This window comes from Podarcis vaucheri (genome assembly GCF_965113315.1).
Source record: "Podarcis vaucheri genome assembly, chromosome: 1".
Lineage (NCBI taxonomy): Eukaryota > Metazoa > Chordata > Lepidosauria > Squamata > Lacertidae > Podarcis > Podarcis vaucheri.
Genome location: NC_138759.1, coordinates 18,036,668 through 18,061,756, shown reverse-complemented (window position 1 = coordinate 18,061,756; position 25,089 = coordinate 18,036,668). Strand labels below are relative to the sequence as shown.

The following is a 25,089-nucleotide window of genomic DNA, read 5'->3' as shown; positions in this document are numbered from 1 at the left end:
AAGTCCAGTATAGACAACTTACAGATACTAGCCAGGTATCATTTGCAGAAAGACTCATCAACCAACTATCATATGTTCTTAGAACCACTGAAATATAAGTGACTGCCCAAATGAAACTTGCCAGGCTGTTAGAAACACAGCAGATCTTTAGTTCACACACTACTCGCTTGTGGAGGGCAAGCATGTTGAAAAGGGGCTCAGGGCTGTACCTTTAGCTATGAAATAAAAGTTTCTTCTTCCTGCTTCCACCATCACCACTGACTGTGTGCAGTAGAATGTCTGAAGGGGTGAGGCTGCCTGTGCAATTTGCAACCATGACTCCAAGTTGCACCGGGAGCCTCCACTCACAGGAAAGAGGTTCCTGCTGCAGAGATCATGCTGGTCAGAATGGTGAAGGCAGAACGAGCAGCTTGACTTGGATGAGATGGTCCCAAGCTCCCTCTCAACCGGCTCGTAACAAGTGGACAGCGCTTTTGAGAAGGCCAAATTGCAATCATGTCCACTGTAACTAAACAACCGAAAAAGGAAAAAAACAAAGACAAATGTATATTCTGGATGGAAGAGTTTAGTTTATCTTTGAAACAGGCACAGCTCCTAGATGTAAAAACATGCCTAACACGGCTCCCACGGTAGCAGAATCTGGCATTGCATCACCTTTGTAATCAGCGTTTTTCTTAATATTGCGTTCCGTGAAATAGGGTCCTCTTGTTGACAAAGCAACTCTTTTCCAGGTGATCGGGTTATCTTGCTAACCCGTAATTAGTCAAATGAAGTCCTAGGCCAATGTCTGTTTTTTCCAAACACAAACTACATATTCCCAAAGTCACTGGTGACAATGGAGGGCGACTTTGAAAGTAACTTGCTAGAAGCAGAGAGGTACGTTGTTAGGGAGAGGCGGCAGACGAGAGGCTAGGGCAACACCTATCAAGTGTGCTCTATGTGTACTGATAAATCAACATGCACTTCTGTAATTAGTAATCAAATGCCAGCTTCCGCGGAGTCATAAATTCCTTCACTATTTCATCGGTGATCTGCTTTCGCCTTTGCTGGTGAGCAGCGATCAAGGGCTGCAGTGTTTCAATCAACGCCTTCTTCAGTTCTCCTGTCAGCAGTGCTCCACTTGTATAGGCCTGCCAAGAGAATGCCAGGGTCATATCTGGTAACATCTGGGGAAAGAACCCTCCTGCAAGTCTCCTGGAAAGGAACAGCTGCTGGCAAGCAACGCAATCTGTTTGTCTTAATTAGATACATCATTCCCTCTGACGTATCTCTCGAGCTGCCATAGAAAGGGAAATTTTTAGGCACGGAGGATCCTGGTTTAAGGCCTAGAGGTTTGAGCTGATGACTCAGTGAGGACTTTTTTATTATTACTCCTAAGGGCACTTACTGAGGAACACTTTGCAGAGATTAGCTGCCTCTTACTTTAAGCCACTGCGTTGTGTTCGGAGCATAGAGGGAGAAGGATGGGGTTGCATTCAATGTAGCACAAAGGTGAATACTGTGTCAGTGTGAGGATTTCTTTGTGCGTGATGGAAAGTTCTCCTCTCCGCCCCCCATGCATGCCCCAAATCTCTTCCAGATTTTCCCCCAACCCTCTGGAGCAGATTTGGTGATGGTGTGCATGGAGGGAGGGAGGGAGGGGTATCCATTTGCACTAAGGCTAATTCTTGCACTAGTACGAACGTTGCATACCTTTTGTGGACTTTCCTACCCTTTTAATGCAGGCGTGAAGGATGGGTTCTGATGCCTCAACAACCCGCCATGATGAAAAGTCTGCAATTTCCCCCCTGGGTGATTTGTATACTGATTGTGCATTCTTCTTTCATGGGAAATTTACAGAGCATAGAAGGAAGCGTCAACTCGCTGCCGACACAGCTTAATGGAGGCCCTAAAAATGTTTCAACTGCATGCACAAACAGGATCAAATAAGAGCAGAACATAATTGGGTCTTCCTGATGCTCAGCCTTTGCCTGGCAACTGCAGCGAGTGCAGTCTGCCATCAAAGCTGGGTGAAGATGTGAAGTCTAGCCTGGGTATGACTAACACGGGCTCTCTCCCACTGTGTAGGAATAATAGACATTCTTTGAGACAGTTGATAGCTACTGCCTCTGCTACCATCGTTTTCAGAGTGCTTATGTGGCTTCCATTCTTTCAACCAAGCTACACACACAACGAAGCCCACACCCAGAACTTGCCAGTCAATTTGGACCCAGGAGAGGAAGATATAAAGGAGTGCCAGGAAGGGGGGATAAAATCTGTTGAGCTGCTATTGCAAAATCGTGATTGCCTATGTGCTTTTATCTGGGTAGTGAGGCTTCTCACTGGGGGAGGGGGGGAGAGAGAGATAAGAATTACCTGCTTGATTTGTTCTAATTTGTCATCATCTTCGAGGAAGAAGGTGAGGTACATGTAGGACACATCCACATCACAGTTGCCCCCATATTTCCGGTGTTCTTCCACTGTGTCTTTGCCACCAGAGAAGGCATGTTTATTGATCTGGAACAGAGATCCAAGGACTTCAGCAGGCTAGCTCTGGTCTACAATCTGAGCTACTTTTAACTATATATAAAGAAATTCTGCAAATCCAGTCAGAAGGGATTGTCATGGAGCAACTCCAAGAATCATAATGCTTGAAAAGTCCAGAGGTCATCAAGTCTATGTAGAGGTTGTCAACATTCAGCTCACTCAACTAATCCAGGACATAGTATACCACCATGGCCTAGCTTATTATACCATGGCTGTTATGTGTTACTCCTGCTCAGAAGCTTAAGCATGGCTTGCTTAGCGCCAACAAATCTTGATGTGAAATCTTTTTTGCTTTACAAACCTTGCTGTGTTTTAACTATGATTTAACTGTGATCTCAGTACCCTTCCTTAACTATGGTTTATTTAACCACCCTACCCTAGATGCTCACCACACTACAAAAGACAAGCAGCTGGAAAATAAGCTAAACATTCGAGAAACAAGCCAGGGTTTTTTGATCATCTGTGGGACAACTTATGGTTAAGTGGCAGGCCAGAATGACTAAAAGTGTGTGTGTGTATGTACACACACACACACACACACACACACACACACGGGTTTATAAAATTGTTTTTAGGGGGCTTTTATTTTGAGATTAATTTTTTCAATTTGTTGAATATAAACTTTCTGCAGGGTGTAATGAAGGCTGGGGAATAAATTAATACAATACAGTAAAATCAGTAAGCATATGGCGTTATGCCAAAGGGTATGTGTATGCGCGCGCGACACACACACACACCTCATAAGAACTGGAACTTTGCATAAGAGATTCATGCAACACACTGGATTCTCATGTCATAAAATAAGGGAAGCCCCACCTAATGCCAAAGCAAAACTCCTACCTCTATCTATTATTAAACAACTGAATGATAAAAAAATTATTTGTCATGAGATGACAATCTGAAACTGACTGGCAAGTTCGCTCTTAAATTCTCTGGGAGGATATATCTGGCATTTGGGCAAAAGCATGTGAAGTAACCTGAAGGTATTTCAGAAAAAAGCCAAGAAATCATGTTTTGTCCTGTTAAACCTTTGTTTTGTCTTGTTAAACCTTTGTTTTGTGCTTAATTCTTTATCCACGTACCACACTGCAACACACCCAGTGCACTTCCCTGGCAAAGAGTCATGCCGGATCGCCTTCAGGGGTCTGCAGACTTCATGTTGGAACACACTAAATGAACCATGTTTCAAGAGGAGAGTTGACTCGTCCATTCAGAGCCAGGCGGTCTGAGATTACAAACCACAGCAGCTTCAACACAGATTGATGCATTAAGCTTGGCTTGCCTAGCAACAGCCACCTTGTAGCAAGTGATTTCTGGTGCCTAGGACAAAATGAGTTCTGGTAGCTTGATTTACATCACAAGATGTCAATCTTTTAAAACCATGTGTATTTTTTTAAAAAAATAGTGACACCACCAGGTGAACATTGACGTCAGCCCCAGACCTGTGCCAGATGAGCAAACAGGATGTTTAGTACATTAAATATTACATCTAGTTTAGCTGAGAGTGCAAGGAGCTCACTGTGTGTGTGATCCAGCCAGCTTCAGAATATTGCTTAGCTTCAGATATTTGTTAGAATATTTGTTTTGTTACAAACTGAGCAAGGAAACAAAGAAATTTGGTAAGCGGTTTGTAAAAGTAAGATGGTGCACTGGAACCCAGGTGTGATTAAAAATAATTGTATACACTGCCGACTTTTGTTTTCTTACCTTTGTTTTTATTTGCTTGGGTGTGTCAGTGAGAAAAATAGAGGAGTTGGGGTCACTAGAGCTCATTTTTGTTTGTGCACCTTGCAAGGCTGGAAAGAAGACAGAATGCAGCAACGCTGGCTTGGAAAAGCCGATCCGAGGGGCCACGTCTCTCGTCATTCTGAAGTAGGGATCCTGGAAAACAACAACCAGGAACAGGCTTGTGTGCGAAGCGGAAAACAAATGATTCACAGTTGTTTGCTTTGTGAGCAAAATACTACATAACAAAGAGAAAGCCTCTTTCAGGATCTAAAGCACAATAGATAAGCAGTAACCTGGCGAAGCTCCGAATTGATGATTTGCTGTTGGGAACAGAGAATGACGTCTTGTTATTTGTTAGATCATAAGAGGAGCCCCCTGGATGAGGCCAATAGCTCATCTAGTCCAGCATCTTGTTCCCACAGTGGCTGAACAGTTTGCCTGTGGAAACCAGCAAGCAATGGTTTCCACCAACTGATATAATAAATAACAACAACAACAATTTATTATTTATACCCCGCCCATCTGGCTGGGTTTCCCCAGCCACTCTGGGCGGCTTCCAACAGAATATTAAAATACAATAGTCTAGTAAACATTAAGAGCTTCCCTAAACAGGGCTGCCTTCAGATGTCTTCTAAAAGTCTGGTAGTTGTTTTTCTCTTTGACATCTGGTGGGAGGGCGTTCCACAGGGCGGGTGCCACTACCGAAAAGGCCCTCTGCCTGGTTCCTTGTAACTTCGCTTCTCACAGTGAGGGAACTGCCAGAAGGCCCTCAGCACTGGACCTCAGTGTCCGGGCTGAACGATGGGGGTGGAGACGCTCCTTCAGGTATACTGGACCGAGGCCGTTTAGGGCTTTAAAGGTCAGCACCAACACTTTGAATTGTGCTCAGAAGTATTGCTGTGTCCAACAGAGACAGCAGAGCACAGCCATCATGGCTAGTAGCCATCAGTAACCCTATTCTCCATGAATTTGTCTAATCCTCTTTTGAAGCCATCCCAATTGGTGGTCCTCACGACCGCCTGTAGGAGCAACTTCCAGTTTAACTATGTGTTGTGTGAAGAAGTGTTTTCTTTTAAGCATTACTGAATCTTGCAAGAGGAAAGGGAAGCATTCGTTCCATGGACTTCTTTAAATTATCTTACGATCCAAAGCTATATAATTATAGGATGCAATTAAGGGATACGCAGAACTCATCGAGCTCCGGTAATTATTTTTGGCCAGCAGCAATAGATTTAATGGAAGTGTTTTAAAAGATTTTAAGAAGAAGCGTTTCCTACCTGGTCAATTGCGCATGGGATCAGACACGGAATGTTGCTCTTGTTGTTGAAGATCTGTGGAAATGATGAGCTGAAGGATGGAGCTGCCTGAATAGCAGGAAAACTGATTTTCCCTAGAAGGGAACAAATCACACACATTTGTGAGTTTGCTTTCAGCAGCAAGCTAATGGCTTTAGACTTCATTTTGTGAGTCGCTCTGAGGCAACTGACAAAAGTGCACCTAGGACTGGAGTGCTAGCACCAGCTATTCCACAATTTAACAAGGAAAAAATTCTTTCCAGTATGTTTACTGATGGAATTTTAATCTTGTGCTTCCTTCAAGGGGTTCAGGATGATTGACAAGGTTTTCCACCCTCCATTTTATCACAACAACCTTGGTTGTGACCCTGATTCTTTGATATAGTTGCTGAACAACTCCCACTGGATTTTTGCTTCTATTCATGAATTGCTAGAAACCTATCGGGAACTCACCTATACAGTCACTGTCCGTAAAACCGAAGATTCCTTTCACTTGATTGAAGGTCACATGCTTTTGGATTTTAACAATGTTCCTATAGAATCCTGGGCTCATCCTGAGAAAGAAGGGGAGTCAAAACTAAAAATTTAGACAAGGAAAAGAATGCCTTCTGGAGAATATTCACAGGGCAGCACCACAATCTATTCTACTTTTTTTTACTTACAGAACTACAGAAGCAAATTATTTATACTTACAGAACATTTACAAAGGAATATTTTTATTATTCCCCCTCCCCCGAAAAGGTGTTGAAAAAGATCACTATGACACTAAGATAGTACAGTCATATCTTGCAAGTCGAAGGAATCCATTCCAGAAGTCCGTTCGACTTCCAAAACGTTCGAAAACCAAAGCACGGCTTCTGATTGGCAGCAAGAAGCTCCTGCAGCCAATCGAAAGTTGCAGAAGCACCGTTGGATGTCTGGGTTCCAAAAATAGTTCGCAAACCGGAACAGTCACTTCCGGATTTGCAGTGTTCGGGAGCCAAAACGTTCAGGAACTAAGCTGTTCGAAAACCAAGGTACAACTATAGTAAGTTATCTTTGCTCCAATTCAGTACTTTTTCAGCAAAAGTCTTTTGTTTTCCCTCCAAGTAAAAATAATGCAAAATTACTGCAATTGTCTTGGGATGCCCCTTTCAGACCGGGCTATTTGTAGGCTTGTCACCGTAAACCAAGTAACAAACAAAACATAATTAAAAGATTTAATTACAGTGGTACCTTGGGTTACATACGCTTCAGGTTACAGACTCCGCTAACCCAGAAATAGTGCTTCAGGTTAAATACTTTGCTTCAGGATAAGAACAGAAATCGGGCTCTGGCGGCACGGCAGCAGCGGGAGGCCCCATTAGCTAAAGTGGTGCTTCAGGTTAAGAACGGACCTCCAGAACGAATTAAGTACTTAACACGAGGTACCACTGTATAAACAGAGCAATGGTCACCCTATGGAGGGCCATAGGCTAACTGCTCCCGGTTAAGATGTTTGTAGGTAAGAAAGTATACCATATTTCTCTGACCAAAAACGTATGGAAAAATATTCTAGGCCACTTTGAACTGCTGTCTAAAAGGAATATTTGTAAATGATAGGGACCAACTTTTGCAGTCCATGTGCTGCCAGCCAAGAGAGACAACACATGCAGTACACGTAAAGCTTATTTGTGCAACGCCATCTGCTTCTATGATAGGAACCCAGGGAGCTGCCTGAGGACGATGGAGATGACTGGCCCATCTTGCTCATCCTTGTCTCTGGCAGTCGCTCTACAGCAGGGGTCAGCAAGTTTCTTCAGCAGGGGGCCGGTCCACTGTCCCTCAGACCTTGTGGGAGGCCGGATTATATTTGGGGGGGGGAATTGATGCATGAGTCCTGGTGGCTGCTTACCTGTGTCTTGCGAGTAGCAGGGGCTGGCGGTGGCAGGACGATGAGCGGAGCGCGAAAGGGCTCCAGAAAGGGGCTGCTTAAAATGGCGGCCGCTCAAGCGCTACTGCTGCTGGCACCAACAAAGCCCAGCCCCCTTCCTCCTCTAGGCAGGGCGGGGAGAAGCCAGGAGGAGGGAGGGAGGAGGCGGCGCCGCTGCCGCATGAAGGAGAGGGAGGGAAAGAACGTGTGTGCTGGTGATCCATGCGACAATTCCTGGACTGTCTGTGGGCTGGATCCAAAAGGCAATTGGGCCTGATCCGGCCCACAGATCTTAGTTTGTCTACCCATGTTCTACGGGATTTCAGGCAGCAGTCTTCCCCTGCCCTACCTGGAAACGCTGGGGATTTAGCGCTGCTTTACCACTGACCTATGGCCCTTCACATATCTCAGGTGCTGTTTTACAGTGGGCCTCTGTAAATAAAGAATTTTTCATTTTCAGTCCCTCTCCCTGGCTATAATTAAGATGAAACCAAGAAAAGGCAGTGACTGCGGTGATTATGCTTTCCAACCAGACTAGTGTACTTAAAAAAGAAAAGACAAAAAAAAAGGAGTGGAGCCAGATTGACTCAAAAGTTTTACATTTTACAGTCCTCAGGTCTGCAATCCCTGGAATATTAAAACTCTACGGAAAACTACAGGCAGCTTCCTTGCTGGCCTGCCAAACAATCAAGTGCAACTCAGTTCAAGATCTGGTTTCCTTTTGATAAATTCCTATTTCCTCTGAAGCTGAAATGACCTCCAGGGGTTGCAGAAGCATTGCGCCCCCTACTGGCACTTAATATGATAACCATATGCATGCTATAACACTCTGGGATTCTTCCTTAAGGCTCGAGGGCGTGATAAAGACACACTGGGTTAACTGGTGCTTAATGGAACCCAAAGAAAAATGCATTTACTTATTGAAATTTTTAAAACTGCTTAATCAAATCTCCCTGTACTACTACTGCTACTATTATTTTTACATAAAACAATAATAATTAGTAAAAACACAAATAAAATCAGTAAGATGTTTAAAATGAATGTAGGCGGTTTAATTATGTTTCTGGGAAGGCTTGGTGAAATAGGTTTTCGGCAGGTGCGTATGAGAATCTACCAAGGTCTACATGCAGGGAGTTCCCCAAGCACAGGTGCTGCCACGCTGAGACAGACTCCTTGCAAATTGAACATTATACGGCATTTCTAAAAGTGCAAGTTCCGCAGATAGAAGAGATCAAATAGGCATTGCTATTTCCTTCTTTAATAAAGCATTACTTTTCAGTAATATTCCCTTTCTTCTTACTGAACAAAGCTCATTTTACATCTGAAGGCAGCCCTGTATAGGGAAGTTTTTAAATGTTTAATGCTTTATTATGCTTTCATATATGTTGGAAGCTGCCCAGAGTGGCTGGGGCAACCCAGTCAGATGGGTAGGGGTACAATTATTATTATTATTATTATTATTAGTAGTAGTAGTAGTAGTAGTAGTAGTAGTAGTAGTAGTAGTCAAGCCTTGCCATGTACTGCATCTTGTTATCTTGGGAAAAATGGTTCATCTCCCCCTGCCACCCCAGCTAAATTTGATAGAAAGTTTGAGATCACAGAAAACAACAGAAGACTTTTGATCATGCAAAGTTTCAAAGAATACTTAGAAATGTACCCCAAATATTCCAGATCAGAAAAGATGAAGGTTTTATTTATGTCAAATCCACAGGCTATAATGTCCTTGATGTTTTCTATGGCACACTGATAAGCCTTCTCAAGTGTCATATCCTTCCACAGGTACTTCTCATCATCAGTTATCTGTATGACTAGGGGAACATTAAATACTTCCTGTAACCACCTGGTTAAAAAAAATGAAACAGATTTAGCTTTAGGGTGGGTTCTAGTTAAATCATTAGCCAACATGGTAATCTTTATACAATAGTGCAATCTGGGTTGAAATTAAATTATTCACAGATTCCTTTGACAGACTTTACAGAATCGTTTTCTCAGCTGCAAAGACTCTCCTAAATCGATTTATTTTAAAGATGTGGTTATGCACACTATGGGTATGCATTGTCCACAATATTTGATTTGGACCTCAATTTGGCACTTTGGAAAGCAACCAGCCTCAATCTGAAGTGCTTCAGAAGAGATCAAATCCATGCTGGGGAAAAGCGGCTTTGTTTCTATTCCCTGTAGGAAAACAGCTATAATTCCCCCCCCCCCCATTTGACAGAAGTGGATGAAATTTGCAGGCGGAGTAGCCCCTCCAGACTGGATCAAGCCTGCCAAATTATCTGGATACTAAATGCTGCAATTGTGTCATGTAATCACAGAAATGGGTAAAGTGCATTTCCTTTCACTGCTACTTTGACGAAATCTTGGTTGTGTAAACAGCAAGAAAAGTATTTTAAATCTGCATTCATACTTAGAAAAATCGAAAGAATTCAAAGAAACATGCAGTTAGTTCCACAAGCAGAAGGGGACTTCAGAGTGGTGCTTTCTAGCAAACTGCTTGGGAAACAAAGAGATTTCAAAAGCAGATCATGATATGGCATGAGGGACAGGAACATTTGTTCATTTTACTTCAACCATTTGTACGCTGCTTAATCACAGTGGTGTATGGGAGACCCAATACAATAAGACTAACCATGTGTTGATGCTGTAAAATTAAAAAGTGTCCTAGAATTCACAAAACTGGGACCACAATACTGAGCTCCTTGTGGTACAAGCTACATATCTGAGTCATGGGGGACTACTAACAGAGACTCCCCCAACAACCTTATTGATCGAGTGGTGAAATAAGGGATCAGGCAGTCCCTGAGATATCCTAGATCCAAGTTTTTAAGGGCATTGTAAATGAATAAAAACAACCTTGAACCTGGCAGCCAGTGCAAGCATTTGAGCACCCAGAGTTACGTGCTGGCCATAATTTGCCCCTCCATCAATAGTCTAGCCATAGCATTTTGCACCAGACCAGTAGCCCCAACAGTAGCCCCACATAAAAGGCACTGTAATGACGGAATCCTGCACAAAATAAAATAAAAAAATCCATTGAGCTACTGCAAGCCCCTTGCATGAGCCCATCTTTGATGTCAGTCAGTTTTTCTATCTGTGTAAAGTTTCGCTGGCCATTGAATCGTATCAAAGATTAATGTGGTTACGTTACTTGTCCCATTATGTGTTTTCTGTCATTTTTTTGTACCAGCAGGAGAATCCAGTTTCTGTTTTGTGTATATTAAAAAAGTCTTCAAACTCCCTCTTTTCCTCTCAACTTAAAATCAAGAAGCAGAAGCAGAATTCCCTGGGCAGCCCTTTGTTGTTTCGGCTGCTGCAGAGTGGAAGTGCAGAAACATTTACACTTCTCTGTGTTGTTACCTTGGTTCTTCTGCTCATCCACATCTGTACATTTATTACAGTGACACCTGTCACCTAATTCAAGCTGCTTATCTTTGTGGCAGATAAGACAGAGAACAATGTTACAGACAGGGGTGGGGAGATGGATCTGGCCAGGAGGTCAGATTTTTAACCTCCCTATCCCTGGAAGGGCAAGCCTGACAGTTGGGTGCACCCCCATGCCAATTACCTGACATAACAATGCTATTCAGATCTGAGAGCCAGTGTGATGTAGTGGTTAAGAGCGGTAGTCTTGTAATCTGGGGAACCGGGTTCGCGTCTCCGCTCCTCCACATGCAGCTGCTGGGTGACCGTGGGCTAGTCACACTTCTCTGAAGTCTCTCAGCCCCACTCACCTCACAGAGTGTTTGTTGTGGGGGAGGAAGGGAAAGGAGAATGTTAGCCGCTTTGAGACTCCTTAAAGGGAGTGAAAGGCGGGATATCAAATCCAAACTCTTCTATCAAATGTTTCCCCATGTGGTTTGCATGCTTGTTAATCAACTGGTTGTCAGTGCTTGTAAAGTACCGTGCAAAGGGCTTTGCAGGCGCTACGGATCAGTGGTACCTGCCAATACCCTTTTGCTCAACCACATCTTTCCCTGCCCCACGCCTGACATCATATATGGCATTGGTTGTAGGGCAGGTGGGTGTGGCTTGGCCAAAACAGCCTCAGGGACCACGGGCCAGACGTTATCCAATGCTGTCGTAGAGAATGATCTCTCCTAGCTGAGCAGAGGTAACTTGTTTCCCATGTACACAGAAGCCACAGCCATGAACTCAAATAATAGGATAATGAAAGGGGTGTGCTGTTTGGGGAAAGGCATAGAGTAGAGCACAGATGTGGTCCACCAGGCATTGTTGGAGTGCATCTCACATAATCCCTGGCCATTGGCCATGCTGCATAGGGCAAGTGGGGGCTGGAGTGAAGAAAACGGAGGTGTCAAAGTTGAGAATCAGAGAGAAAGGAAGGGATTCACATTTGGCAGCTGTTTCATTGCCCAGCCCATTCATTAGTTACAGTAGCAATTGCAGTCCTATTTCTGCTTACAAAAGGTCCTCTGCCAGGTTGTGTGTGTGTTTTTGCAAACTCCCCCTAAATGCCTGCCCCCGTGCCTCATTCCATGGTCTTCAAGAGGTGTCCCCCCCCCCATCACCAAGTCCTTTTGAAGAGGTAAAAGGGGTAAGAAGAACTCATCCATAAATTTCCTTCCATTCATGGATCTGAGCCCCAATTCTATGAATTACAGGTTCCGATTGTCTAGCACTTTGTATGTTGTCTTAAACGAGTAGCAAATATATAACATGAAATGTTATATACTTCCAGAGTTACTTACTTTGTGAAAGTAAATGGGATAAGGTGACCAACATGCATTGCCTCCGCCGAGGGGCCTCTGCCGGTGTATAGGTAGAATGGCTTCTTATTTTCATAGGCATCAAGAATTTGGTTCATATCTCTGGAAAAAAGTAAAGACACAGAGTTTGACTTTTTAAAAGATGAGCTTGACAAAATGAAAAAAGCACGAGAAGTTCCAAAGAAGGCAACATGTCATTTTTGTGACTACAATTTGTGTTTTAAGGAAAATATTGTAATTTAAATAGTGTAACTGGGGCTTGCATGCAGTGCAAAACCTGACACCCCAGCTATGCAATCTAAAGAATTATGCAAGACTCCTTTACCATTCACCCCACAAGAAAGTTGCCTTTTGCTTTCTCTGGCAGAGATGTATGTGATATAGTACATGGTACAACTGTACAAAGTGTGAAAGAGGCTGACAAACCAGCAATTAAACCTACTTACCTGTGAGAAAAGAAGATTCCTCTGCGTAGGAAGTGGTGTGGTTTATGCCCAGTAACTCTTTCTATCCGGTTGATGAGGTCTTTATCAATTTTGCTGCTGCCAAATCGAACTGAAGACAACCAAAATGGGCAATAGATATTATTATTATTATTATTATTATTATTATTATTATTATTATTATTATTACTACTACTGTATTTTTCGTCCCATAGGACGCTCCATCCCATAGGACGCACCTAGTGTTGTTTTTTTTTTTGGGGGGGGAAATAAAGGAAATTTCCCCCCCTTTATTTCCCCCCCAAAAGCAGGTCGGGGAAACCAAACCAGGTTGTGGAACAGCGGGATGGCGGCGCTGCGCCTCCCTGCTGTCCCCTGAGCTTGTGGGGCTGGCCCATGTCTGCCCGGCGCAAGGGGCGCTCTGCATCAGGGCGCCCCGCCCGCCTGCCGGGCGGCAGGCTGCTATCCGCAGCGTGGGGAGCCCTGCGGGGAACTCCTGCAGGGCTCCCCATGCTGCGGATGTCTGCCCGGCCAGGGGGCACTCTGCTTCAGGGCGCCCCTCGCGCTGGGCGGCAGGCTGCTATCCGCAGCCTAGACATCCCTGCGGGACCTCCCACAGGGCTGCCTAGGCTGCGGATGTGTTCCTGAAGCCTGGAGAGCGAGGGGTCAGTGCGCACCGACCCCTCTCGCTCTCCAAGCTTCAGCAAAAGCCTGCATTCGTCCCATAGGACGCACCCAGATTTCCCCTTCATTTTTGGAGGGGAAAAAGTGCGTCCTATAGGGCGAAAAATACGGTATTTACTACTACTACTACTATTATTTTTATTATTATTTAGTTGCTTGTTACACAAAAAGGTCTTCAAGTGATTTAAAGCATATTCACATAGTACAGTACAGTCATACCTCGGGTTACAGATGCTTTGGGTTGTGTGTTTTCGGGCTACGCACTGCGCCAAACCCAAAAGTACTTGGAATAGGTTACTTCCGGGTTTCAGTGCTTTGCGCATGTGCAGATTCGCAACCCGTGCGTGCGCAGACGTGGTGCTGTGGGTTACGAATGTGCCTCCCGCAAGGATCACGTTTGCAACCCGAGCGTACACTGTATAGGTAAAAATACAATATAAAATTATAGATACATTCAGCAGTGATATGCTGCTATCTAAATCACCATTGAATTAGCAATACAGCATAGCAACATGATCCCACCACTCCAAATAAAAACAAGGGAATTGTTAAATATTTTGGCTCACCATTACCCTTAAATGTCTACAAAAATGTACAAAACTACATCTACACTCTTCTTTAATCAGATTCCTGATTCCCTTTTCAAACTGAGCTACTTCATTCTCAGTAAAAGCTGTCAGAGTTATAGTGCAACCTTTAGAAAGTTTATTCAGAGGTAAGTGCCATCAGATTCAATGGTTCATATTCTCTAGTTAGGTGTGCTTTTGACTGCTGCCCTAGAAGCACAAATCACCCTCTGAAATTTCTCATTATTTCATTCTTTCCTTAAGACAGACTTTTAAGGCAATGCTGAACATAAGACCAGATAGATCAAGTCTGAGGAATATCTAGTTCAGCCTTCTGCTTCTGAACTGTGGCTTGTGAGAAACTTCCAGGAAACCCACAAGAAGGGTTTGAAGACAAATGGTGTTAGGCAGCAATACTGCCTCTCAAAAACTGGAAATAGAAAGGGCCGCTTGAGCACAATGGAAAACTTGGTTAATCTGAGCACTTCATGACAAAAATGCAGCAGACAGAGTATGTTATATTATAGATTTTAAAAATGGACAGAACACCACGTACCTATAAGTTTATCATAATCCACTCCCTTTGCATTGGATGTCTGTACTGTCCAAGGGTCTACAAAATCATTATCTTCTGTGTCTCCTGGACCATTACTGACTGGAGTGAAGTCTGTTGGAGGGGAACCTGGTTTATATTCCTCACCTGTCGCTGTTTTATAGCTCAGTTTTAATGACAGTAACAACTTAACTGCTGTGTCAATTTCATCCTGGGGTGAAAGAAGAAAACACACACAAGGCAGTGTTCAGGTTAATAAAATGAAGAAAGCTGTGGCCTTGCAGCTACATTATACAGAATAGGAAATGTTCTATATGCATGAAATCGTGTGTGTGTGTTTTTTGTGTGTGTACATACATACATACATACATACATGAATGAGAGAATGAATAACAGGTTGAAGACGAAAGTGGATGGGGCAGAGAGATGAAGCAGCTGGCTCTCCAAACTCCATGTAAACAAACCAAATGACCTGCTTGTCTAACCTTGAGCAACGTCACTCAAGGTCTCCATTTCACTTTTCCACTTGCAAAACTAATACAAATATTTACTTACCTTGTAGGGGCTCTGTAGGACTTGAAAGAGTTCTTAAATGTGCAGAGAAGCTAATATTTCCTTTACAGACTTACCCTAACCACCCCTATCTGCTGCTATCAAATCCCACCTGAAAACTCATCTTTTCCACTGCTTCCCATTGGCTTAGCCCTTTGTTCAACACTCAACTGCATTCTTACCCATGTCTCTAACCTATCGCTAAAATGCCCTGAAAATACAACCAGGTAACTAATTAGCCTATAAAATACATTACTAAAACATGGACCACAAACAACAAGTTTTATATAAAAAAAAACACCAGGCACGTTCATAGAAGGTGGGCTTATTAATGGACATTAGCCATGAGGAGTCAAATGAAACATCCTGATTCAGAGCTCTTACTGCTGGACATGTAGGGCTGGGGTGGAAACAGCATGGCAGGACTACTGCACTGTATCCCAATATATCTGGATAAGCACCTTAGAAAATAAGATTCTGGACTAGAGAGACCCCTTGTTGGATTCAGAAGGCATTTTTAAATGATTTTGGACTCAGACACAGGACACTCCCGCTGGCAAAAAGAGTAGGTGGGAAGAGAATATATTTTTGCCAAGCCCACCTTCCCCTTGCAGTCTGAAAAATGTTCCAGAGGGTTGAAGGACCCCCTAGAACAGTATGGGGGTAATGCAGGAGGCAGAAGGGGGAAACTGAGGCAAAAAGCATCTCCCCGTTTTCCTCCAATAGGCATGCCCACTGGATCTCAATCCTTTCACCAACCAGAAGGAGCTCTTCTGCTTCTGGAAGGGACATTCTAGATCAATCCCTTATATATTAAAATTCCCAACCAAGGAACTTAGAAATTACTGTTTTTGTGAGATAGCTACCTTTTTTCAAAAAACAACAACACCCACCCCTTTTTAAAGGAGCTTGTAGATGTAGAAATTCAGTTTTATTAAAAGGCTACACACACGAATGAGAAAATTGCATAACTAGATTCTACTAAAATAAAATTCTAACTGGAAAACTAATATTGCTAAGAGTTCAGTTAATGAACTACAATTTTACCTTTGGTGCTTTCTCAGCTTTTAGCGATCTGACTTTTTCTCCTTGTGCAGTCACTTGTTCAAACAGTTCAAGTGGATTAAGAGAGCAAAAGTCACAATTCTGAAGGTCTGCCATTTTCAGGAGTGTGAAGGATCTTTTCTGTTTATAGTTTAAAGTGCAACTTGCAGCTTCTTTTTATCCAGAAACTTCAAAACAGCCTGGAGGAGTCTAGAAGATAAAAGACCATGTATGCTTTAATCTTTGGTAGCTAGTTTTATAAATATGGCATAGGTCAAGCATTATTTTTTATGTGCAAACACAGAAAATAGGATTCAAGTTTTTCAAACACATGTATTTTTAAATCTAAGAATACTGTACATGAATACATCGATTTAATATTTAGCATCCACCTGGTAGGCCCAACAGAGCTTTATTACCGGAAAACAAACCTCATTCCAAAATCAAAGTCAGAGGCCTTCCTGAAGCAATTAGGCATGGCATTTACAGAGAAGCTTGCTCAAGCCAAGCCAGTTTACAAACGTGTTTGTCATCAAGGGCAAAGGTTCCTTAGCCTTCCTCCCATCTTTTTGATCTGACACTACTCTGGGCATCATTTAGCACTTAAACAGCTCACTCCTATATGTGCATTATCATTCTGCTGCTCTTCACTGTAAGGTCCCAGAGTGGGCCACAACAATTTAAAGTACATTAAAAACAGTTTTAAAACTTAAAATTAATATATGTACTCACAAAAGGGTGGGTTTTGAAAAGATACATCTCAGGTGTCAAAGGCCAGGGTAAAGAGGTGTGCTTTCAGCATTCGCTCAAAGCTGTTTAATAAAGTTGCCAGACCCTCCTAGGTGGGGAGGAAGTTTTGCAATTTAGGGGCCGCCATAGAGCAGGCATAGGTAACCTTTGGCCCTCCAGATGTTTTGGACTACAATTCCCATCATCCCTGACCACAGGTCCTGTTGGCTAGGGATCATGGGAGTTGTAGGCCAAAACATCTGGAGGGCCAAAGGTTGCCTCTGCCTGCCAGAGAATGAATGCCCTCTCCTTGGCCACCCCTTTGAGGTTCTGAGGGCAACAGAACCACCAAGAGAGACTCCTCTGCCATTCTTAGCACCAGAGAAGTTCTGTAGGGAAGGAGATGGTCTTTCAAATATTTCAAGCCTAAGTTGTTAGGGGCTTTAAACACTACTTTGCCCACCTTGAACTGGGCTCAGAAAACGAACTTGCAACAAATGCAGCTGTTTTAAAACAGCGCTTAATGTGATCTACATGGAACCCTAGTCAGTAATCTGGCTACTGTGTTTTGGACCAGTTGAGGTTTCCAAGTCAGCTTCAAGAGCAGCCCCACGTAGAGGGCATTGCACTATTTCAACCTGGAAGTTACCAGAATACAGTGTTTGCATTATTTGCGTTGAACAGGTGCTGTAGCTGGGAAAAGGCATGCCTAGCCACCGAGGCCACCTGAGCCTCTAGTGACAGCACCCCCAAGGTGTGGACCTGCTCCTTCCAGGGGAGTGCAGTGCCATCCAGGAAGGTTGTCTCCCCACCTCCTGTACATGAAAACCGGGGAAACATATCATCTCTGTCTTTTCAGAATTCAGCTTCAATTTCTTGGCCCCTATCCAACACATCACTGCGTGCAAGCACCACTCTAACACTGCATCTGCCTCTCCAGATTCAGATGGAACAGAGAAGTAGAGTTGGGTGTCATCCAAATATTGATGACACTTCATTCCAATGGCAGCTCCCAAAGGCTTCCTATAGATGTTAAATAGCATGGGGAACAAGGTGGAACCCTGCGGGACCCCACAGAACAGCTCTCATGATGCTGAACAGTGGCTTCCCAAGCTACTTTCTGGAAACAGGTCTGGAGACAGAAGAGGAACTGTTGAACCACAGTGCCCCCCATCTCCATATCCTAGAGATGCTCCAGAAGGACACCATGATCAACAATATTAAAAGCTGCAAGGGATCAAGGAGAATGAGCAGGTTCATACTCCTCTATCTCTCTCCTGACAAATGTCTTCAACCAAGGTGGTTTCAGTACCATGGTCAGGCATGAAGCCAGAATGGAACAGACTTGGAAGTTAAGTCCCACAATTTTCATGGGGCTTACTTCCAAAGTGCTGTTGTAGCCTTCAAAAGGAAGCCACAAGTCCCAGTGTGTAAGCATATCCTTTCACAGCCTTGAATTTTCAGCAATTTCTCCACAATTCTCCAATTTCCTTAAATCCCAATACAGCAATATCCCTTTTCACTGCAATACTCCTCCATTTGCTTGACTGCATCTCAAATATCACTTCTGGAACAAATACACCATACAATGCATCAAACTAAAGCCAATCACTGTTTTAACTTGCTTAGCTCTGTGGCTAGGTGCATCATTGCTACTTTTTCCTCAACACTTAAAAAACAGGGTTTCATAGTATGCTTTGAGAATTCTATTCCACTCATCTACATGCCATTATTACGATGCCAAATGCTTTGCCTTAGTCAATTACGCTTAAGCAAAAAATTACATGTAATAACTCTTCCATCTCCACTCAAAAAATCTATTCCCATGGGATCTAATTTCAGTCTCAATTTTTCTTAGAAATTTTCTGCCAATCATTTTTAATGCATTTTACTTATTCAACAAATAAGTGAAATGGCAAACTTACTTACACAATGTCTGCTTTTGAAATGAGGAAAAGACAGGGTATATTCACAATTTTCAACCTTCAGTTTGTTTTCCAGATGAGCTCCCAAAAACTGATGCAAACTCTGGTAAGCTCTATGCATTTGTGTGAGCAGGTTGTTCCATTCCTGAAGTGCTCACACAAATGCAAACTTTAGACCCCAGAAGGCAGAAAGCCTATCAGTTAAGGAAGTATTAAAACCCCACAGGTGCTCACTTTCGCTGGCTCCTGCTTAAACAGGACAGTATCCCTGCCTTCTCTGTATAACACAAGGGAACACTGCATTTTAATTGCCCTTTTAAGGTTATAATACAGGGGTTGGCAAACTTTTTCAGGAGCGGGCCAATCCACTGTCCCTCAGATCTTGTGGGGGGCCGGACCCACTGCTGCCTGAAAGCACCTCCCCTCCCCAAAGGCCCCCTGCCTATGCCACCCACGCCTCGTCTTCGGCAGTGTTGGTGTCCTCTGTCTCGGCAGGGCACGGAGCCCATGCTGTTGGCCTGGGCGGTGGAGGCAGCTTCCACGCCGATGCCGCTTACTTCCGCTTGGCCACCTTAGCGGGAAGGAAGGGGCAGTACCCAGATGCTGCTGGCCTGGGCAGCCTCTGGGTGCCACCGCTTCCTCCTGCTTGGCCGCCTCAGCAGGAAGGAAGGGGCGGCGCCCAGAGGCATCTGCGGCTTCTGATTGGCTGCAGGAGCTTCCTGCAGTCAATCAAAAGTCATGCCACATCACATAAGTCAGTCTCCGTGCGGTGAGGCCTCTGTGCTGTGCCTGTTTAGCACAGGGACTTACTGAGCGGGTGGCAGGGTCCACAAGGTTCGCGGGCCGGATTAACGAGCCCGGTGGGCCGAATCCAGCCCGCAGGCCTTAGTTTGACGACCTCTGTTATAATATATAAGAAGATTTACATTAATGTTCTTTGCTCACTCCATTACAAAATCAATAAATATTAACGTGTCAAAGTGTATGATTAACAGTGTATTGTTAAATCACTAGCATAAGCAAAAATGCCCCAATCTTTTAGAATGAAGCAAAAGAGTACAGATTTTCAGGCAATGTACCCAGGAGCCCTGGAATTCCTTGGAAGCTTACCAGAGCCTCCTCAATCTGAAAATCAATAATGGTTGTCAAGCTTTTCTGCAAGACAGCTTCCCTCCCAGTTTCCACCACGTGGAATGTGCAATAAAGTGCATATTGGGAGTATTCTAGGGCATATTCTCAATTTGTGTGAGTCCATAAGCCCAGCTGTTATATGTGAACCCTAAGATAACTTCCCAAACCCTCTGCAAGACACAGAGGTTCCATGGCAAATATGCAAGTTGTGTACAATATTCCTTATCAGGGAGATAGTTGTTGAAAGGCCTCCCAGAAGGTAGGAAATGTGAAAACCAGAGCAGTAACACACTCATGCGGATGGTCAGCCACAGTGCCCCTTCAAATGTTTGTTTGGAGGGCGGGGGAAGCTGAGAGGTGACTGGGAGGCAACTTCAATCACTAACAATGTTCTGTCGGAAAATAGCAAGCAGTTCAGCCTTCTTCCAAGGGTCTAAGTATACAGTGGAAGCTCGGGTTGCGAACATGATTCATGTGGGATGCACGTTCACAACCCGCAGTGTCTGCAATCCGCAGCAGCGCATCTGTGCATGTGGGGTTGTGATTCGGCACATCTTCGCATGCGCAAAGCGCAATTTAGTGCTTCCGCGACCCCCAAAACCCGGAAGTAACCTGTTCCAGTACTTCCGGGTTTTGGCGGTCCGCAACCTGAAAAAATGCAACCTGAAGCGTCTGTAACCCGAGGTATGATTGCACACAGCTCTCAATTTGGGCTCTTATTGTACACTCTGTGTTTTATCTTATTGGTCTGCTAAATGACTGCATTTTGGCGGGAGGTCTCTGCCAAAAAATGAACGTTTTAAGTTACATTTTATTAATGCTTTAAATTATTATCTTGTGTTTTAATATTGCAGTTTACACTGTGCCCTGTAAATGGTACCAGGGACATGTGCTGATGGGTAGCTATATAAATATAGCAATAAATAGTAATAACTTTTTTAAAAAAAATAGCTTGTAGCACTGTCTGGTGAATAGTAAGAAAGGCTTGGAACTATTAGCACTCAGTACTTTAAGTGTTCAAAGCACTTATATTACGTTATCTCAGTAGATCAATATTAACATATTCTGTGGAAGAGGCAAACTTTGAACCCAAGATTTTGGGGTTGACAGCTTAGTCTGCAAAGGCAGCTCTTTTTGACAGACATGATTGCTTAGGTGCATGTTATTAATTCCTTCAATAATCATGGAAAGTCTGTATGACATATACATGCCTTAAAAAGACCTGTGCATGGAATGCTGCGAACCCTAATTGGGATAATGCTGATGACTCTCAGCCTGCTCAACTCACAAGTTCAGAGTCAGCCTTGTAAGCAAAGCTATTTCTCAATTGGATTACCCCACTTTTTGGAATAGGGCCCGGAGAGACAACCGCCATGAGATGCCATGACAGACCAGTGATTCACTGGTTTCCTCTGAATTGCAGCAGCTTTCCAGGATCTCAGAAAGAAGTCTCTTTGCTAGCCTGGCTACAGGAGATGTGACCACTAGGGAGCATGGATAGAGACTGTACCTCATTAATCCAGGGCATGCTATGTAGGCAGAAAGTCCTAGTTTCAATACTCCACATTACCTTTAAAAGAGGGATCAAATAGCAGCTGACAGGAAAGATCTTTGCCAAAGACCCTGGGAAACTGCTGAGCTAGATGAACAAAAGTCTGACCTTGTGTAAGGAAGCTTCCTATGTTTTCCAAATCCACCTGCAACTCCTTCTGCCCCCTCTCCTGGGTGAACAGCTTTCTTAAATAAATAAAAAAGCCTTTCTTAAAAGATGTAAGGGGAGACCAAATCCAAACGTTGAATAAGGGTTATGAATTGTGAAGCCTCTGGTATGAATTTTGCCTCTGCCAAGAACTCACCAGGTGACCTTAGGCAAGCCACTCTTATCTCTGTCTCAGTTCCCCCTCTGCTGTAGCAGAGGTATAATAATGATGACTTACCTTGCAGTGTTGGTATAAGGATGATAGTACATGTGAACCTCAAGGATGTAAAGTGTTTTTAAAACACTGGCAAGGACTATACAAATGCTAAGTATCATCATATTTTGGTTAAGGTGATCTAATAAACTAAGTGCCCAGTCTCAGGGTGGACAAAAAGGTCACATACAATGTTTGCCATTCGGCAAAGAAAGTGGTGGTAGTGGAAGTGGAAGCAGAGCTCATGCCCCCTCAAGATAGTCCAGACACACCAGTCTTCTTTCCTTCAGAAAGGGACTCCAAACAAGAAATTCCCCCATGAGGAAATGCTACATTTGGGGCATGATAGAGGTATATAAGATTACACATGGTGCGGAGGAAGTGGATAGGGAGACTGAGTGATTGGTTGATTTCTCTCTGTCTCTCATAATAGCAGAATCTGAGGCCACTCAGTGAATGTTGGAATATTCAGGACAATCAAAAATTATTTTTTTTCATTAAAATTATATACTGCTTGATTGCAGAAAAAACCTCAAAGCAGCTTGTACAAGAAAAACAAGACAATAAAATTTTCACTAAAGACTTACAACCATAATTTAAAACACCGAGGAAGTTAAAACTACAATAGAATAGACCAAAACAAATTAAAACTCCTAAAAACTTTCTAAACATCTGAGTAAAGGTAAAGGTACCCCTGACCGTTAGGTCCAGTCGTGGACGACTCTGGGGTTGTGCGCTCATCTCGCTCTATAGGCTGAGGGAGCCGGCGTTTGTCCGCAGACAGCTTCCGGGTCATGTGGCCAGCAAGACTAAGCTGCTTCTGGTGAACCAGAACAGCGCACGGAAACGGCATTTTACCTTCCCGCCGGAGCGGTACCTATTTATCTACTTGCACTTTTGGGGCATGCTTTTGAACTGCTAGGTTGGCAGGAGCTGGGACCGAGCAATGGGAGCTCACCCTGTCACGGGGATTTGAACCGCCAACCTTCTGATCGGCAAGCCCAAGAGCCTCAGTGGTTTAGACCACAGCGCCACCTGCGCCCCAAACATCTGAGTAGGCTTGCCTAAATAAGAAACATCTTCAGCAGGCACTGAAAGTAATATAGTGAAGACACCTGGCTGATATCAATAGGCAGGGAATTCAAAGATGTTGGTGCCGCCACACTAAACGACAGAGTTCTTACAGATGCAGTGCAGGTATTATGTGGCACCTGTAAAAGTGCCAATTCTGTCTATGGAAGTGGTTGAGTGGGCACATATGGGGTGAGGAGATCTCGTAGTCAGCTAAACAGATCCCAAGATGTTAAAGGCTTTATAGTACCTTTCCCACACAGGGAACACTGCTGAACTATGGCATTTGTTCCTACAAGATATAGCCGGTCCTACTTTTCTAGAAAAAAGAGACGCTGGAACTCACCACAAACGCTTCCCTTGTTCTCTTACAACAGCAATGGTGCGCACCTGAGAGGTGCCAGAACTTAGTTCTGGTGAGTTCCAGCTGGGGGAAAACCCCCCTGTAATTAGCAATGACTGAGGACTGCCAAAGGGGATTGCCACAACAGCTAAACACTGAATATCTGTTGCTGGGAATCGGTGAGTGGGGCAGAGGGCCACTGTGTTTGCTTCTGTGGGTTTCTCACAGGTGTTGGTGTGGGGAGGGTATGAAGTGGAGGGATCCTTTTTCCACATATGGTGGTCCTGTAATCAGGGAAATCTGGTAAGTAATTTACAAAGAATTAAAAAATATATTCAAAAAAATCTTCCCCCAAAAGCTGGAGGCATTCTTTTTGGGAATGGTAACAACCGAAGTCCCTAAAAACAAAAGAATTTATTATTATACACCAACACTGTGGCTAGAACCTTATTAGCACAAACCTTATTAGAACAAAGGTGGAGAACAACTATGGTACCCACTAAGGAACAGTGGCAGTTTAAAATGCTTGAATATGCTGAATTGGCAGGTATAATGAATAGGATAAGAGAAAAGGATGATAAGAAGGATTTGAAAATGTTTATTGAATATTTTAGGATCCGGTATAAACAAGTAAATAACCTAGCAGGTCTTCAGTAAATCCCGCAGAATAGGAGCTAATACAAATCAACGGAGGAAGGAATTAGAAGATTAGAAATTTGGAATATGCGATTTCATAGGAAAAATAAAGAAACCAGGAAAAGGGTGGAAGTGAAGTCACCAGGTATTGAGCTGTAAGTCCAGATTGGTATGAAAGTTGTACTTAAAGTGGAGGGAAGGGAATGTGGGATGTGCTGTTTTTCTTTTCTGTCTCTGTATTAAAAATGCAAATAAAAAAAATAAAAAAGACAAGGTGAGGCAACTGCCTCAGGCTGCAAGATCCAGTGGGGGAGCAGATCCAGATGTAGATCCCCCCCCCGCTTGCTCCTGATGTAGTTCTTCCCTCACCCCTTCTTCCCTGGTGGGGAGAGGTGTGTGTGTGTGTCGGCATTTGGGGGGGGGGGTCTGCCTCAGGCAGGGCCGGGTTTAGGTTTGATGAGGCCCTAGGTTGCAATTTAATATTTTAATCTTTCAATATTTTAATGTTGTATTTAATGTTGTATTTTAATCTTGTTTTTAAGTTGTATTCATTCAACTTGTTTTTATTATTGCTTGTTAGCCGGCATGAGCCCGGCCTTAGCTGGGGAGGGCGGGGTATAAATAAAAAATATTATTATTATTATTAGGTTTGATGGGGCCTTTTATAAGTCCAGCTGTCGGACCTAAAGCCATTTGCACATAACAAATAGGAGCCTACACAACCATAGCTGTCAACTTTTCCCTTTTCTTGCGAGGAATCCTATTCGGAATTTCCCTTAAGAAAAGGGAAACGTTGACAGCTATGTACACAACACAAATCACTATTGCTGTATGTAGGTTTTGTTTTATTTTTATAGTCTTATATTTTGGAAATGTACATCCAGGTTTTTTTCCTTTAATTTTTTTTTGGGGGGGGGCCCTGAGCAATGCCTTGGGCTGGCCCTGTCTTTTTTTGGGGGGGGGAAGCTACATGAGAGAATAATGAGTCAGTTGGGCGACGGGTCGGACCCCCACGGTCTTCTTCCCCCACCCAAAGGCCTCCCGCTCAAAGAGTGGGCTGCAGGGGCGCCTCTCCCCCGACTACTCGCCTCTCCCCCCCCCCCCAGCTCCTCACCTGCCTCAGGAGACAGCCGCTTCTCTCAGCGCCTCTGGAAGAAGCCGTGATTCCCCTTTGCATCAGCCAAGTGCGTCGCTCATCGCCGTCCGGGCGGGAAACACGCACCTGAGCCCGGAACCACCGGTGAAGAGGAGCGAGAGAGCGAGACAGCTAGGCCCATGCCCAGAACTGCGGAAGGGAGGAGGCGAGGTCTTCGGTGAGAGCCGCGCCGT

At 43.9% G+C, this 25,089-nt stretch overlaps 1 protein-coding gene and 1 long non-coding RNA gene across 3 annotated transcripts; one reads left to right on the top strand and one right to left on the bottom strand.

Moving 5' to 3' along the window:
• Nucleotides 1-547: 547 nt before the first annotated feature.
• WARS1 (tryptophanyl-tRNA synthetase 1) lies at nucleotides 548-24,978 on the bottom strand. Of its 2 annotated transcripts, XM_082218464.1 has the most exons (12): nucleotides 24,875-24,961; nucleotides 23,128-23,208; nucleotides 16,016-16,222; nucleotides 14,420-14,627; nucleotides 12,617-12,725; nucleotides 12,153-12,272; nucleotides 9,098-9,280; nucleotides 6,003-6,103; nucleotides 5,532-5,644; nucleotides 4,234-4,407; nucleotides 2,356-2,496; nucleotides 548-1,130 (listed from the first exon to the last, which is right to left on the bottom strand). In XM_082218464.1, the coding sequence occupies exons 3-12, from the start codon at nucleotides 16,127-16,129 to the stop codon at nucleotides 972-974; spliced, it is 1,422 nt and encodes a 473-aa protein (XP_082074590.1). In that variant the 5' UTR covers nucleotides 16,130-16,222; nucleotides 23,128-23,208; nucleotides 24,875-24,961; the 3' UTR covers nucleotides 548-971. The 2 variants fall into 2 exon arrangements, with proteins under 2 accessions (XP_082074590.1, XP_082074591.1); XM_082218465.1 differs by lacking the exon at nucleotides 23,128-23,208 and having other exon boundaries at nucleotides 24,875-24,978.
• Nucleotides 6,110-9,192, top strand: LOC309531185. Its single transcript, XR_014219123.1, has 2 exons — nucleotides 6,110-8,873; nucleotides 8,911-9,192. It is a non-coding gene; the product is annotated as an uncharacterized lncRNA (long non-coding RNA).
• Nucleotides 24,979-25,089: the final 111 nt, after the last annotated feature.